Source organism: Monopterus albus, unplaced genomic scaffold, assembly GCF_001952655.1.
Source record: "Monopterus albus unplaced genomic scaffold, M_albus_1.0 scaffold221.1, whole genome shotgun sequence".
NCBI lineage: Eukaryota > Metazoa > Chordata > Actinopteri > Synbranchiformes > Synbranchidae > Monopterus > Monopterus albus.
Genome location: NW_018128101.1, coordinates 188,502 through 206,238, shown reverse-complemented (window position 1 = coordinate 206,238; position 17,737 = coordinate 188,502). Strand labels below are relative to the sequence as shown.

At 39.6% G+C, this 17,737-nt stretch overlaps 1 protein-coding gene across 1 annotated transcript in view; it reads left to right on the top strand.

Moving 5' to 3' along the window:
* The first annotated feature begins 4,520 nt into the window (after positions 1–4,520).
* The window catches only part of lamc3 (laminin, gamma 3), a 57,782-nt gene continuing 44,565 nt past the window's right edge, over positions 4,521–17,737 (top strand). Inside the window, exons 1-5 of the mRNA XM_020619472.1 lie at positions 4,521–4,704; positions 5,665–5,782; positions 9,188–9,286; positions 9,982–10,118; positions 11,160–11,279. Of these exons, the coding sequence (XP_020475128.1) occupies positions 4,557–4,704; positions 5,665–5,782; positions 9,188–9,286; positions 9,982–10,118; positions 11,160–11,279 (622 nt within the window). The 5' untranslated portion in view covers positions 4,521–4,556. The remainder of the gene's footprint in view (positions 4,705–5,664; positions 5,783–9,187; positions 9,287–9,981; positions 10,119–11,159; positions 11,280–17,737) is intronic.

The window sequence follows — 17,737 nt, the reverse complement described above, 5'->3', positions numbered from 1 at the left end:
TTGCTGCGTCTCTTCATGGTTTTTCTTGTCTGTTTGATGTTGTCATCGGCTCAGCCTGAGGCTGTTCCTGTAGGTAGACACTTCAAATCTTTTCTTGCCACTAATTTAAGGTTGAAGGCTACAGTTGCAGCCAGGAGACCGATCATTCTCTTGAATATCAATTGTATAGTTCATAATAATGTAGCTATATCAGATTCTTATTATCTATACCTCAAACAGATTTAGATGGATATAGAAGTAGATTTAAGCCTAAACTCAGTTTAATCTCCTCCTCAGTTTTTTTTTTTGTTTGTTTGTTTGTTTTGTTCATATTCTAGTTTGCAATTTAGGACAACACAGAAAACATTTGATGCACTACTAAACCCCAAATTCTTCGCATTGCGGCCGACAGTCATAAACAGACAGTTTTCCCATTTACAAACAGTCAAGCAGCTGTTGGATAGAAAACTAATTGCCGCAATGTCATAAAAACTTGGACAGTTTTTTAGAATTTAGAAATAAAGCAGAAATAAAGTTACTTCATACAGTATATGCTGGATTTGTTACCTTATATTAGGCGAAACTCACTTTGGCAAATCTTCACTCACAGGAAACTGTCATTACAGGAGTTGTTATTTTTTATCAGTCATACACAATCATAAAAAGAGACACTGCACACACACATGTTTTTCTTCAAGAAACTGTAAGCATACATTTTCCCTTCAAAGGATTCAGTCCGCACCTCTGGCACCTGTCACCAAACTTGTATTCTTTATACATTGTACTGTGACACATCAGTCACCACCTGACTGTGCTGACAAGACAACTAATTGCTAACAACTAGTTCTGCACTCTGAACTTATACACAGGTCTGAGATATTTAAGTTTATGCCTGTTAACTCCTCAGGTTAATCTCTCTGTAAACTCCAATACTGTTGCTCAGAATCCCACATATTTGGATGCACAGAGGGTTGTGAAATACACTGAAAGTAGTTGAGTCTTTTTCACCTCACCTGTCACATGACTGAGTCCACATAAACCACAGTGCAATTGTACTTCATGTAGTGGAGTCTGTTGTGTGTGAACTCAGCTACCTGCAGGTCACAAGGTGTCAGTACCAGATGTCTGGGGATGTACTGTAAGGGCAATGGTAAATGTACTGTGCTTTTTAACCTTAGCTAGCAAAGCACTTTGCTTCTCATTCACCCTTTCATCAAAAGTGCCACCAACATTCTAATCAATGGACAGCCCACTGTAAGCGCTGTGCCACAATTTTACTATTTAATTTATGATTAGTAGACATGTTGTAGTTACAGTAATTGTGACTTAAAACATACGTTCAATTATACACTGTTAAACTCACAGAGGACTGGACTTTAAACAATCTAATCTTGTATTGTTAGCTTAACATTGTCAACCTCCAATATTACTGTAAAATACCAAGTTCAGACCCTTTCAAAATTTATATTTTATATTGTTCAGTAAAAAAAAAATCAGTTATGTGCTCAATAAGAGTTCCTAAAGTACTTTAAAAAGGAAACTGAAAAGTCAGAGATGTACTGCATTTTTATTTAATTAGGCCCATTGATTTGTTGAATTTTACATATGGCTTTCAGTGTTATATTCCTTGTTACATAGGGTTAACTTTAATTTGAAATAAAAAACGCCTACATTTTTCCAAATAGAAATTGTTCTTTGGGATATAAAGCTACGATTTAAGCTAAATACATGCAGATATTTCCCCTTTTTAAAGTGAGTGGGTGCAATTTGAGTGGAATGGGATTCAATGTGAATTGAGTGCTGGGAGATAATGAGCGGCATGGCCTGGTGCTGCTTTGAGCGGGGCAGCAGAACAGGCGAACAGCTCCCTGAGTGAGTAGCGGAAATTCTCACCGCACCACTCCGCTCATATGCTCTGTCCCCAGGACAGGATTGAGGAAAGCAGCATGTGGAAGAGGTGGTTGTTGGCAGGCAGAGCTATAAATGTGGTCAAGGTGGCCAAATGCAGGCTGTGGAAAGCTTTGTAAAGGTCTTTGTGTTAAACCAGTCGAAGAACACCTTTAATTGATTTTCTCTGTTATACCGTGTGTACACTGCTTGTAGCAAAATTCATCCCACATACACCACCTTTAAACGTTTCTGCTACACTCATTGTTCAGTTACTGAGGAGGAAAACCTGCTGCAGCATTTTAAAATGTTTATATCATGTTTAATGGTTGACACAAAACATAGCATCAGTATCTAAGGCTGTTAATACATGATGTTTAAAAAATATTCATGTTAAGCATAGTTGGGGTTTATCCAAAATAACTGTACTCGCATAGTTAATTTTCAGTGCAGACAACCACAATAAAGTATTTAATAAATGCCCAATAAAAACAGGTACTGAAACAGGAGCAGGAAGTCATTAAAGCATGAGCAAATATACCTTGCTGAGAGGGATGAGAGCCAGATGTTCACTTTGAAGCTCGATCATTTCAGGATGAAAAACAATAATTAAAAACCTCTTTTCCTCACTTCATTTCATACATAGTCGCTTTCGTTATCACATATTGCTAGACCTGAAGTTACATGACTAAACATAATTTTGAGATAATTAACTGGCCTCTCATACTATATGTTCCCTCAGTATAATAGGGAATCATCACAAATTACACATTATTATTATTGTTATTATACATATTTTGTTAAGCGTGGTCAGAGTCATCTTGGATTTGTACCACAAAAGGGAATGCCACATAGGCACAAGCTGGCAGTGCTGTCACCTGGTTATAAACAAGCCTGACCGGCAGTGGCAGCACCGCTAGTTGGCGCAACAGAGTGGATGGGGGCTGACAGGTGGAGCCGACTGGCTGTATTTGTGCTCTGTTTGCCCTAAGTCATGCTTCAGGGTCTTCCTATCTGTATATAGAGTGTTAGATTTTGTCCGATTCTGTGGCCCCATGAGAGAGACGGTTTGCAGATGTGATAAAAAGGGACTCAGATATGTCTAAAGATGCATGTTGTGTTCAAAAGGCCGCTTCTAGCAGTGCAAAGGCTGCTTGTTCCTGCAGCGTCTTCTCATTCCTTTCATCAAACAATTCCAGGCTGGATGCTTAAAGCTACACTTATTGATAATTTTATATGACTGTGTCATGCGAAAGGAGAGATATATTGCTCTACTCTCCAGCTCAATGCAGCTTTCAACCAATTTTTTTTTTTAGTTTTCCAGCCCATAACTTTACTGTTTTGGTTCAGTCTCTCGGTCTGTGTTTATCTGTCATCTCTGAAACAACAGACAGCGATTTTCAGAGAAAAAGCTCTGATAAATGTATACAGGTGCAGAAGCCTGTTGAAAATCTAATGAATTATTGCTCATATTAAAACTAAGTGCATTGCTTCAACTTAACTCAACAGAAAAAATGTTACATTACTAATTATATACATTTCATTTTCTGTATTTAGCGCATGTACCAGTAGAAAATGAGACATTGTGACTGGACAAGCAAATCAGCCAGAGGTTTAGTGCAACAAGTCCCATCTTCACTCTACAGTAGAGACATGGGTCACACACCATACAACTCTGAAAAAACACTATGCTTGGCTCACTGCAGACATGAAATCTGGACAACTTTGGAGTTACTAGGAGACACATTTCTTATTGCCTGGAGATATTTCCCTTTTCTTTGTAGAACTGAACTTTCTCACCAGACCTCCAGCCACTGCTCCAACCAATAGTCCTGGACCAGGCTGTTCACCAAACTCACAAAGCCAGAATAAAATCGAGCTCGGCAACAATAAATACGATGACCCAGAAAAATATATTATTAACAGAGCATCATGTTTGTTATTACAGAATTTTAACAGGCAGGAAAAGTTAGCTGGCTAGCTATGTGGTGATCATACAGATTATTTAACAACTCAAGCTGATTAATGCAGATTTGTCTCCAAATAAATATCAAAAAATCAATGATTTTTTTTATATATACTGTATACATGAAGGGAATCTAATGCAGATTTTAGTTTGGACCTTTATTTACATATACAAATTTCCATTATACAACATCAGTTAGGGCAAAGTGAAACATAGAATTCTATATCAAATCTTTTAATTTTTCATCCCTAGTCTGGAGTTTGTACCATATCTTAAAGCAATATGTTTATTTTTCACCTTTAAAATAAGGTGAATATTACTGAGTCTTCTTATTACCAGAAAGGAATAATAATAATATAGTTATTACCAGCACAACATAAAGCTTGATTTATTATAAAATGGGTAATTCCACCTAAAGCCCCCTCAGTGTAAACTGAGGAGGGTTTTGATGTGAGTGGTATCAGAGCCCTGAGGGTGTGTTATCCGCTCAGTAATTTGCTCTTGTATAAACATAAATTATTGTTATCTAAGTGCCCCCTGACAGCTGATTGGACCTCTAAATTATGATCCAATCCCAGAACATGTAATCTCTCACACATATTCCCTCCCTCTGTTTCTCCCCTTCCTCTATCTCGACCTTCTGTCTTTTTACCTTGTTGCCTCTTCTGCGTACTTCCTCTCCTGTGGCTGCTCTAGTGGGAGATCAGACGAGTGCGTGTTCGACATGGAGCAGTACCGCAGCACTGGCAGTGGGGGGCGATGTCTGAGCTGCAGAGACAACACCGATGGGCCCCATTGTGAACGCTGCAAAGAGAATCACTACAGGAGCTCTCCTAAAGAGCCCTGCCTGCCCTGCAACTGTAACATCAATGGTAAACTACAAAGACAAAACCCTTAATTGTTTGGATAATAACTTAACAACCCTAATTATAATCCAAGCCAATATAATTACTTGCTAGTTTTGTTTTCCCTGGTATAAGCAAATTTAATTATGGTTCAAGTGGAATGCTGCATTGGCACAATAAGGCACGGAAAGCAAGATTTTGTTAAATGACTCAAAGGATTAACTGTTGTAAATTTTATGGCCAAATGTTTTTTAAATCATTAATAACATGCATTAATAGTTACTCCAACCCACTGACTACTCAACTGCCAGTCCTTGCCTAGGAGTAGAATCTTTTCTGATTCATAATTAATAGTCTTGCTCACCTCATCAGATTTATCCTCAGCTTTGCTTCCCAAATGACCGTTAAAGAAATCCATGACTTTACTCACCCCTGCTGTTGTAAATTGATCCAGCTGACTCACTTGACATTATCAATGAGACTCAGTGCTCATTAAACACAGTTTAATTTTAGGCGAAGGGACATTAAATGTTTCTGCTCCTAATTGTACCATCATTAGGGTAAAGAGAGAGAACTACTGGGAGAAATGAACAAGTATGTCAGCTGTCTTTTCCTCTGTTTCCCCTAAGTAGCGTAAGGTGTTTGCACAAAGCTCTTGGAGTCCATTATATTGATCAAAGGTTATAAGCAGACTTCTCTTTTCTCTCATGTCCACAGTGCATCAGCTGGTCTTTTCACTTCAGAAAAGCTACAGTATGTCACTTGCTGTGGTTGCAAAGTTATATTCTGCTCTTCCCAACTCATTCTAAGGTTTTTGAACAGGAATTCAATAATGACAAATTATCGACTAGACATTTCATGCAATTTACCGATAACCTTTCTTTTCACCGAGTGCCTTTTCCCTTTTGTCCTCGATTTCTGTCTACACTTTACATTCTCTTTTGTTTTTTTCTTCCTGCACAATGATACATCTGTCATCCCTCCTAGGCTCAGTGAGTCTGCAGTGTGATGTGGAAGGAAGGTGTGCGTGCCGAGCTGGTGTGACAGGGGGCAAGTGTGACACATGTCAGGCTGGCTTTCACTCGATTGGCCCTGGTGGCTGCAGGTGAGGAACACGCATAGGCATAAACACAGACAGACATATTAACACAAGACACACAAAAATAAAGCAAGTTGTGAGGGATAATGTATTAAAAAAGGAAGTGGTAAAGAAATAAGACTTTAAAAGAAAAAAATTGGTTAAAAGACATAAGCAACAACTGGAACTAGACTAAAGTGCACAGACTTGTTTAATAAATCTTGTCTGTTTTGCAGTTTCTAATTCCCCTGAGCCTAAATTTATCAAACAACAAAGCAGCTGTAAACAAGAGGATTTTCATTTCTCTATGTGACACCACTGTGAATTAGTGACCTTCTTATCAGCCAGTACCAGGATGTGCCAAATACAGTATCAAACTGCTAACAGCAGTCCTGAAATGTTCCACATGGAAACACGAGCTGGGGATAAATCAACATCAAGATTTCAACAATTATTCAAATGACAGTCAGGACAGGTCATTTCATTTGTTTAATTTATGCCATTTCGTGTCTAATATGCCTGTGCTCTTCCTTTGCTTCTTTTGGTTTTAATAACAATTTTTGGTTTCCATTCAGCCATCTCTTTGTTTCATTATATACAGTACCATCTCATCCATTTTACAGTCCCACTTTCCTTTTCCTCTTTTTGCAAACATCTAAATAAACCCATTTAGATTACAGAACTGGCTTTCCCATGTCATCTTTTATTACAGTAAGGCAGTCACTGTCTTGAGAATTCATTACTTCCAGCTGAGACTGGATTAATAATTTTTTTTATTGTTTACCGTGTAGCTCACGTGATAAAAAGCCTGGTGCCCTGACAATTTATTGCTTTGGCGCAGTCTTGCTGTTCTCACTTTTCAGCTGCAGGAAGCAACTGTTCTCAGCACAAACAAACAAACAAACAAAGACTTCATACAATACCTGCCCAACACCAAACAGTGGACCGACAAAGTTAGTGACTACTGGATTCGCTCACAACACAAGCTGTTTTTCCATCAAACCAGTGTTTATTTATACTTGCGCTTTATGTCTTAGAGGTTTGGCCTGAACTTTTCCATTACCACAATAGTTTGGGTTTATAACATTGTGATTGATTAAGTAAATCAAAACTGCTCCATGCTATGCTCATCTAAAACAGAGACTGGACTGCTGCTGTCAGTTTTCGAATAGCCACAGCTCCGACTTCTGCCATGAAGTCCCTCCTGCTGCACATGGTCAGTGTCTTGGTCGATCAGCCAGCCATCCTGACTAAAAACAGACAAAGATCTGGTTTGAGGATCCTAGAGAACCAAGCCAGAGACTATGCAGTCTCCTCCTCCTGTTACCATGGCGACTTGATCCACCTTTGCTGCTGTCAGAGATTTCAGAAAGCAGCTTTAGCTCTAGCCAAACTTAAGAAGAAACTTAGCCTTAAAAACATCTCAGCTTTTCTCCACAAATAGTTGAATGCATGCACTAATGCCATAATGCTTTATATTTGTGGTTAGTGTAGTCTCCTTTTGCATAGCATTGTTCCCATCTTACAACAATTTGGTTTCATTGACCCAAACCCCCATAATCTCTTTTAATGACATTTCATTTATCTCATTGTATAGCTGATAATTGTCTGCATATACAGTATTTATAAAGATCTTATTGTTTCATTTGAGACAAACGACTCACTCATTTTAAAAAGATCACAATTGTCAGCTTGATGGCTGATTACAATTCTTTCTATTAATTAAAAAAAAAAGCCAGATGTTTTTCTGCATTTTCATTTGCAGCTTGGAGATCCACTGAGTTGCTGCATACATGAAAAGCAATTTCCAACTTCTTCTGACCTGAGAGCACTCCTACTTAGTATTTGTGCACATTAGCCTCTATCTGAATATATACAGTAGGGCAAGTGGGTGTACGTGCACATAAGTATGTTGTAGTATTTAAATTCAAAACAAGTCTATCACAACATTCCCTGACCCTGTCTTCCTGCAGAGGGAATGCTAAGTTGTCATGATGCTGAATCGCATATCAATGACTGTTTTGTGCTAAAATTACTTCCACTGCCTGACTGCGACAACAGTCGGAGGACTGACCGTTAAACACTATAGATAAAAGGTTCGGATATTTATTCTTGTGACTTTAAAGAGGCTACACTATAATAAATCCTTTTATATGAACAATGGATCACATTACTGCATGTAATGTGAAAGGCATTCATAATGATGAACCCACAGAGAATTACCCGACTCTGCTGCTCACCTCGGGTCTACGGTCCTTTGTAGCATCGCTCTGCTAAATGCTTTGATTTCACAGCCTGCAACTCTACTGTTTAGGTTCTGTCTCATCACTGTCATCTGTCTTGATTCCACCTGCAGCAGGCAGCAGTTTCTAGCAAACGGCATTTATAAAATCACCTCCCCATACACCACACAGCAGACAGACAATATTAACAGGTAGCTGGTGGATGCAGTAGAGAATTTAGCTACGAAAGAGACAAATATTTTCTTAGGGAGTTGGTGGAAGCTAAACTACAGTTAAAAGGAGAGTGAATATTGAACTACCATTTAGGAACATGACTCTATACAAATGCTAATTTTGCTCTGTATTTTAACGATGTTCAAATAAGCAGCTCTTTGCTAATATTTGGCCCCAAGTGGATGAAAAAATGAGTTAATGCAGGTTTAAACTGAGTCATAACATGATTACAAGTCTATTTGGCCGTCATAAATTTCCTTTTTTAATATTGATATATGAAAGATATTTAAAAGAAAGAGATGCACATGCCAACGCGCACACAAACACACACAACATTCTCTCATTCTTGCAGCAGAATCAAGCTGTTGAGTGAGGGTGCGAATTACCCAGACCACTGGAGCGGAAACAAGCAGAGGCAGATTGCCTTGGAATAATTGAATTATTTGTAATAGCACCTCATTAAAAATTGATTCTCTGTTACATTTTCAAACAGAAGTAATCAATCAGTGGAAGTGATCAAACAGATTGTCATAATCCAAGTTACTGCTGACCCATACACCTACTCGCTTGGTATTATCAAGGTTGTTTACACAGCCTTTAAATTTTATATGATGGCCCATGTGTGAGTCAAGCATCTTGGTGTCAATCTGTTACAAGAACACTTTTTGAGTGAGTGTAGTGATATCAAAAACACACTGACAAGGTCGACTAGTTATCTGGGAGGTCCAGGTTCAAGCCTCAAGGCAAGCATCCATGTTGTTACTGTATCCTTGAGCAAGACACCCCACTGGTTCCAGAGTTGCTGTTGTGTAGCTGACTAGCTGTGAGCTTGAGGTGGCGAGTGAATAATAATATCCAGTTATCACTTGTCCTTAAGATCTCTCCTTCTTCTCTCTCAGAAACATGTTTTGTTCCACATGTCTATTAAGCGCAATAGTTTTAAATCTTCCACCTTCACATCCTCTTTTGTCTGCAGGTCGTGCAATTGTGACCCCAGAGGGAGTGTGGACCACTGCTCTCCTCTGGATGGACATTGCCGCTGTAAGCTAAATATGGAGGGACGGAGCTGTGACAGGTGTGTTATAAGTTTTTTGCTTACGTTTCATAGTGTATCTGTGCACATGACCTGTGGTTATCAAGGCAACAAGTGAAGCCATTACTTCTCTGCCCATGTTGGTCATATCTGATGTAATAGTAATAATTTCTATAATAATAATAATCTGTTGTAAAATCTAAAGTTTACAGATTACACCCAGCAAATCCCAAAGGTGCAGCAGAACAGAGTTAAAAATGACTCTGTTGTGGGACTAGCCATCTCCATGTTTGTTTCTATCTTGTTCCTCTGGGATGCAGGATCAAACACAAACTGCGTGGCATTAGCAGTGCACACTGCTGTAGGTCTCCCACTACTGAATAATTCTGTGCTCACTGTTTGTTGACTTTCTAGCTGATTTCACAGCTCGTTGAACAGGCCCCTCTCCTGTGTAATATGACTAGTGTAGTGGCCAGTCTTTAGCAGTGCTCCTGTCCCGCCCAGATGCCAGATAGTGTCTGTAGGTGAGAGCTTAGGTCTTTGCAGCTGAGCTCCAACTGGTCCCCCCTTCCTTAACACTGCAGTCTGCAATGCCCAGCAGTGAGGAAACTTAAAGAGATTAGTAGGAACAACAGCAGAACAAGGATGTGATAAATAGCTGCAGTGAAGCGTGTGTGCATCATCTGCATGTTAATAACTTTTTATGCATAAGTGTGTGTATGTGTGTACACCCACAGATGCAAGCCAGGCTTTTTCAACTTACAACAAGTAAACCCAGCAGGCTGCCAACCATGTTTCTGCTTCGGCCACTCTCTGGTCTGCTCCTCGTCCACACACTATGCTGCTGTCAACATCACTTCTGACTTCACTGAAGGTATTTTCCCAGACACCCCAAGCTAATTCTCAGCTTCTTCATTTTCCTTAACTGTTGTCCAGTTTAATCTTTGTTGGTGATTTATACTGTATTTGTTACTGTATTTCTTGTAGGAGTTAACTAGATATGCACTGGATATGCAGTTTTACTCTTTTTAGGGAACTCTGTAAACATCTGCTCAGGGACACCTGTGTCATGAATATTCTAACCCTATTTGACAAGAGCATTGCAGCATTTAGAAAAATCACTGCAAACAAATGACAGTGATAACCACTTTTAATGGCCAATATGTTCCACACACAAGGAATCTCTCTCCAGTACAAAACCAAGGCAGCCATCTCCACACCGATGGTGACCCTGTGCCTGCAAGGCGCTGCTCTGGCCACACGGAGCACCTTGGGGTTCGGTGTCTTGCCTAAGGACACTTAGACATGTGGACTGGGGAGAATGAGAATCGAACAGCACTCTACCTCCTGAGCCACAGCCACGAAAATGACCAAAAAAATTTCCAATTTAACAAAAAATACTTAATGTAACAAAATATTCTGCCACCAAAGACAATATGGCTAAAAACAGAAATCAGACTGATTCTGATTCTGATCTGTTTCATGTTGAGCTACAACCATGACTACTTCCATCACTGGGCATGTTCATCAGTTTTTAATGTTGCCTGAAAACTATATTTTGCTAGATATTGTGTAGAACTCATCATTTCTGTACTAGGTTGTATTTTTGAATGTTGTCGTGTTGTCTGTATTCACACTACATTTCTGTATTTGGTTGCATATTTTTGTATATTTTCCTTAGTTTGCAGTGTGGTGAGCTCTCAAAGTAGTTTTTCTCTGTTGATCTGGCAAAGAAAGCTACCAATTAACAAATAAATCACAATTAATAAAAGCAATGCAACACAATCTGGACACATCCGTGTAGGAACACACACATTAAACTTTTTGCGGACACCAACATTTACCATATACTACATCCTGATGGAGAATAGCAATGATTTGTGTGTTGAAGTGTTTTTTTTCTTCAACTCTCCAGATCAGGATGGCTGGGTGGGAGAGTTCTTCGGGGGGCAGGAGTACCCCCTGCTGTGGAAAGAAGGCGAAGTCTACCTGCTACCTCTAAGTGAGGACAACATTGGCTTCTACAAAGCTCCTGGTGAGTTGGAAAAGAAAAGAAAAGAGAGATCTGAACTCATCCATGAAGCCAGATTGTTACCTCATGTTGTGTCAGATGGGTTAGTTACACTCCCCAAGAAGATGTTTAAGTATTGTTGACAGTTAGTAGATAATAAATAATAAATCCTCCAGTTGTAGCAAATATACAAACAATATTAGTGTTAGTACAGCATCTGTAATATCTCTAGCTTGTTCCTTAGCAAGATTAATCAGGGTCTTTGGCAGAGGGTCATATGACAGCTATTCTGACACCTTTTCCTCCAATCCCTTATCAGAGCCATTAGCAGATAAGGGAATAAGCTGCCTCAGCTGAAGGACTTAGGGCCCATTTCTATCAGCCACCCCAGCAGCAAAGGCCTGATGGAATTGGATGTCCTGGCCATGTTGGCGTGACAACAAAGTGAAAATTGGCTTGGTTTCTTCTTGTCTCTACTAAGGCAGTTCTAGGCATCAACTCATAGCCCCTCCAGCCACTACACAGTCTGCAGACAGAAACAAAACAGGAACAATCCCATTAATTCTGCATCCTGGAGATTTAATGCCCAAAACGCATGATCACAGAGAACAACTCCATTTGGCATCTTTTTTACAAGGATGAAATACTGACAGCTGAAGGAGGATGTGTCAACATCTGGTGGTCAGCCATAATTACAAATGCAGTAATAAGTCATGGATGTGTGTGTGCATGTGTGTATATGTGACACCAAATACTACAGTCCATTATATATATATGTAGTGTTTCTAAAAGTTGCTTTCATCTTCATGTGGGCCACAACACACAAATTATTGGCCCAACTGGCTGAGAGCAGCTTTGTGGCAGCCTGCTTATCTATTTCATGCAGCTCTTGTTTATGTTGTTTCTGTGCAAAATAAATGCACAAATCTATTGCCTTGCCACCCCTATTAATGATCTAATTTTCTCTTTCCTTTTTTTTTATGTACAGTTACTTTAAAGATTAGGCCAGAGCTGCAGCAGCTTTGGAAGCAGCTCTCAAATTCTTTGTCACATTGCCACTGCCTTTGCTCTTTTTACTTTTAATTTGTATTTGCACTGAAATCCTTTTACTGTGTTCTTCACCAAAGATAATTCTGAGTGACAACTTCTCATCAAACATCACACAAAATGCAATTTCTATGATTTCCATTAAAGTATTTGTCACCATAGTTTGCCTTGGGCTTCAGCTGTCACATAGAGGACAGGATTCAATCACTGGCACTTTTTTTTTTTTAATTGAACTGCAAAAGCCAGAGAGAGGAGTGTTTGGGATCTGCATAGCCAGCTTCAGAAATGACAGCTTATGCAAGGATGAATACAGACGTCACAGATTCTCTCTCAGTATTGTTTGACAAGGCATTGTTGGGCAAGAGGGAACATCTCAGAAAGCATGAAATAGAAAGGGAGATAGTTTGAATTTCAGTCGAGTTTCTTTGATTTCCCTTGGCAATCAGGTCAACATGGCACTTAGACTGGTCAGAACTGTTCCTCCTTTTTCACTTCATGATAATATTTAACTTTCATAAACACGTTAAATTGCCCTCCCCCTTTTATCCTTCGCCACTAGCATGTCAAGTAATAAATGTATGTACAGTAGGTATGCATGTGAATGTGTATGTGTATGTACTTGGGGAAAATCCTCCTTTGTGGAATGAGTATTTCCGCTCATCCTGATCCTGGACATCTGCCTGACAGTTGACAGAAGTGGAGCTCAAGTCCCTGTGGTGACTCAACAGACTGAACAGTCAAGTGCAGTTGCCAGGAGCTATCATACACAAACATGAAGTACCTCCTTAAATTGTTGCTTTGACCTGCCTCCAACAACCATGGTCACTACTTGAAGCTGCTGGACAGTGACTGTGGCGCTCTTGGCTGAGTAGCGTTTCATTCTGAAGGGGACATCATCTAACATAAGTCCTTACAGCCATCTGTTGAGAAGCTTGTAATGTCGATCCTTTTCATATCTGCAACATAGCCAAAATGCTAAGCCTGAAGCAGTGGGGAGACTGAAACAAAAGTGGAAGTGAGGGAAAAAAGAATTTTAATGAAATAGCCCTCTAGTAGAAGGTAAGAGAACAGCATATGGCTGTGCTTGTGTTCAGATGAGAAGTAGAAGAGAGAAAGAAGGCCAGAGATCTATGTGAGTAGCTCCAGGCCACCTGTCACTCTGATTCAAACAGATATTACAGCTAAGGGCTTCATACAACCTGAGCGCTACCCTCTCCCAGGTCTGCGTATAATCCAGTCTGGTGGCTTTGTCATCTGGAAGCAGTAAGCAAAACAGAACGGACATGCAGAGACAGAAAAGGGAAGGAAGAGGGTAAAAACAAGGAATATGGGGTATACAGAGACAGAGAAGGGGAAATTAATTAAAGGTGTGTACACACATTTTGACAGTTTAGCCGATTCTGAATATGATTTGGACATGACGGATCATTTGTGCTGGGTCTGTTCCACTCTGTGTCAGTTGGTGTTGACAGCTGGCAGATAAAACCATACAAAGTGTGTGATATGAGCAGAGTCTAGTCTTAAATCTTCAGACTCAATTGCTGCTATAAAGATTTTTTTAAAGTGTGGTGACATATGGTAATTAATTAACCAGCTTCACTTAATCTGAAGTTAGCTTTGTTTTAGAAAGCTGATTCATCTAAAATTTCCCCTTGTAGGTTATACGGTTGTTGTTGTCCATACCTCTCAATCTAGGATCTCACCCAAACTCTGTGCTTTTTAAAAATATTTTCAGCAGGGTTTTTATTTTATTTAAGCAAACTGCCAGTGGGCCTTCATGTTTGTTTTGGAACAAGAACAGGAGACAGTTGGCATTCTTTCAAGATTTCCGGGTCATGTATTGCCAGAGCAACAGTCATTACTGACAAGTTGTTCAGTCTGTTATCTAGTGTATGTTCAGCAATTACTTTGTTGTAAGGTTTCAGCTCCTTCCTGACTGTCAAAAACAATGTGTACACGTTGGTGATAGCAGTTTTTGTGTGGTTTGTCAAGTCATTGTAGGTTTCAGCTAGTGTTCAGAAATGTCATAATCCTAACTTTGAATTTACTAAAGGAGTGCTTGAGTGAGGCTCAAGGGGGAGAGTGAGGGTTTCAATGTTCTACTAAATACTCTTCATGCCATGTGGCATCTGACCATGTCTAAAGGCATGTGTGTGTGTGTGTGTGTGTGTGTGTGTCTGTGTGTGTGTGTGTAGCTCTTTGGAGTTTCACATATGCACATATGAAGTTAAGGGCACACACTTTCTCTCTTCCACACACCTGAAAAATGCTGGACTTTGGAAGTTGCCAGAATTGTTGGATGCTGTCTCACACATTCTGAAATATGGGATGAGATGTTTTACACAGTTTTAAACAGTGCATTGTCTTCGTGCAGTGGACTGCACTGGCCAATGAAATGCAAGCTCACATTCCTCATATATTACTTTATGATGTGAACATCATATTTCTACTAGTTGCAGCTAAAACGATTGATGTTCGTTCTAATTTTCCAAAGTTGTACAGTCTGTCCACATAAGCATAAGACTTTCTGAATCTTTTCACATGTACCTGTAACACCACACCCACACCAACAAAGCCTTTTGCATTTTAAAGCAGTACTAATTTTGGTCTAAACACTCACTAATAAAAGAACAGTTTGACCCCTTTATTTACATTTGTGCCAAACCTCCGAGACAACTTGTGTGGGTTGGATAGGAACCAGTCTCCTGAAGTGATTTCTGCACAAATGAACCCAGGTTCACTGTGCTTCACACTCCACTTTGTCCACAGTTTTTCACTTTAATGAAGTAAATCACTGGTTTCATAGGTGTACCAGTCTGTATATGCATGTATGTGATGTATGTGATGTACAAGATGTTCTAGTGTCCTTGAATATTGATAAAAAAATTTTCCTTTATCAGATTTTGGCTTATGTGCAGTATATTCCGAGTGCAGACATTGCAGTTTAGTGCTAGATTCTGTCCTGACAGTTTTGGACATGTTTAAAAGTTTAAAGTTTGTCCATCCAGCCTTTGCCCTCAGATTGTTTGTGTGGTGGCCGATGTTAGAGAGCCTCAGTCGGACTGTTTGTCTGAACTAATTGAACTGAAATGGAGTTGATTTAATTTGGCTGGAACAAAGTGAAACCCCACCCCAATTGATCGCGAGCTCTGCTGCCATTCCCCTAAGGTTATATAGTCCTTTGTAGTGATGGTGACCTTATGTGTTCCTGGCAGAGTATCAACACTGGCACAGCCTGTAGACCTCAGATCATTCTGATACACTCCTAGAAGCAAAGCAAAAATAAAGTGGTGCAGGCTGAGGCTTTGGTTTATTCCAATACATGCAGCATTTATTGGGACTGTAACAGTTATTTTTATTATAAATTCATTTGCTGATTATTCTTCTCAGTCAGTTATTTTGGCTATCAGTGGATATCTTAAAATAACTTGTTTTGTGTTACCAACAGTATAAATCCCAAATATTTTCACTATACAAAAATAAACATAGTCTTCATTTTAAGACGCTCAGACCAGTGAATGTTTGGTATTTTTGACCAAACGAATCTATAAATCTATTTCTGTTTGGTAAATGACATATATGATTAATCACTTTGACTGTTGTCAATTAATGAATCTTTTTTTACAAGAAAAACTGAATCTCAGTGTTATGAGAATAGATACTGTACATTGTCACACGTTCAACCTCCACACTGTGATATTTGCAGATCGCTAAACCTTTTAATTCAATCCAATTTGTCATGTCAGATAAAATAATGAATATAAATCCATGGCAATTCACGGACAGAAGATCAGACATGAATAATCTTTTTATTGTTTTTTTTATTTTATAGTGATTTATTACTTTGGAGGAGGCCCTACCAGAGGGGCCATTCTTGGATAGTCTATTATGGTTGTGAGTAATTATGCTTTGGTACCTCTGTCCTCACAATGAACCACACTGACGGAGCGCTACATCTGAAACATAACCGCTCACTACCATAAGGGACTACTTAAGTTGAGAATATTAGCTTAGTCACACAATAGTATTACTAGGCCCATTAACCACTGTTACACAAGGAATGTGCGGTATATATTTCCTATTAATCATTTCAGAAGTAATATCTGTTGACTTTTATTTTCTGTGAGTTTCTTACTTTACTCATTATTACAGTATATATCACTCCCCAAATATTGGTAATTGCCTCTCTTTTGTTCCCCAAAGTATAGTGTCTCTGCAGAGCCTGCTCTCATTTATAAGCTTAATGCAACAGTGACCATCTGTTGAGTGCAGCTTGAGTAGTGTGTCTGAGAGACTAAATGGAGAGCATCTCGTAGAGAAGAGTACAGAGATGATGGTAAACAAAAATGCCCATAAATATTTTGCACAAAGGTACTTCATGAGGTAGGCGGTATCTTTGTACAAAATATATGTTGAAATTAAAAAAGGGCAGTAACACATTATCAGACATAAAAAAAAAATAACAGAATACAGCAATTTACATTTTAATAATTAGATAAAATTGGAGGAAGACATATAAAGCTTTGGCTAAATCTTTTCTTTGCATCCAGGTCAGGTACAAACATAAAAATACTGACTAATCTGGCCACAGGTGTCACAGGGAGAGTGGGCTGTAGATATACACCACAGAGATGATAAAAGGGGGCTGTGTATTTGAGCAGATATTAGGTGATCAGACAGTTCAATTACTCCGAATATTGCCAGAGGCCCCATGCAAGCACAATCACCCCTTCAAGTCCTTAGCCCTCCAAATCCCCAGAGGAGCTCAGGATGTACTTCACACACGATTAGACCCAAAAACAATAGGTGGTAACCAAGCGTGCAACCTGTCAGTTTTGCCCACTCATTCACCCAGAGCTAGTGGAGAACGGCAGTTGTATTTTTGTAACAGAAATTCTTATTTGTTCATTTGTTGTGTATAACTGATGCTTTCTACAACAGCAGTTTTAAATGTATTTTCATATTGAGGGGAGGCAAGACATCTGTCTATTTTTGTCAGGTTTGCTCGGCCGCTCTGGCCTCCCTCACCTTTCCTACTGTCTCTTGCCCATTTACACTAATCACGTTCACCTGTTCCTCACTCCCTTATCACCAGCTGCACTTGATTAGGTCACTCACTATATTACCCGGTTTCACTCCTCAGTCACTTGCCAGTTCGTTCTAGTCTCTAGGCTATTTTTCTCCGAGCTCTTGTCGTTTTTTGTATATTATTATCCCCTAGCCAGCTACTGTTTTGTGTTCCCCCCCCATGGACTGTTCCCCCAGACCCTGGCTCCACTCTCTCCTCCCAGGCAGGTCAATGCTCAGTCGCCTATCTGTTCCACTATTGCCTTCATCTCTCTGTCTCTACCTTCAGTAGGCACCATCACCACCGACCAGCCCAGGAGTTACCCAGCCTACGCAGCTCGGCCCAGCTCTCCATCTCCTCACCTCCT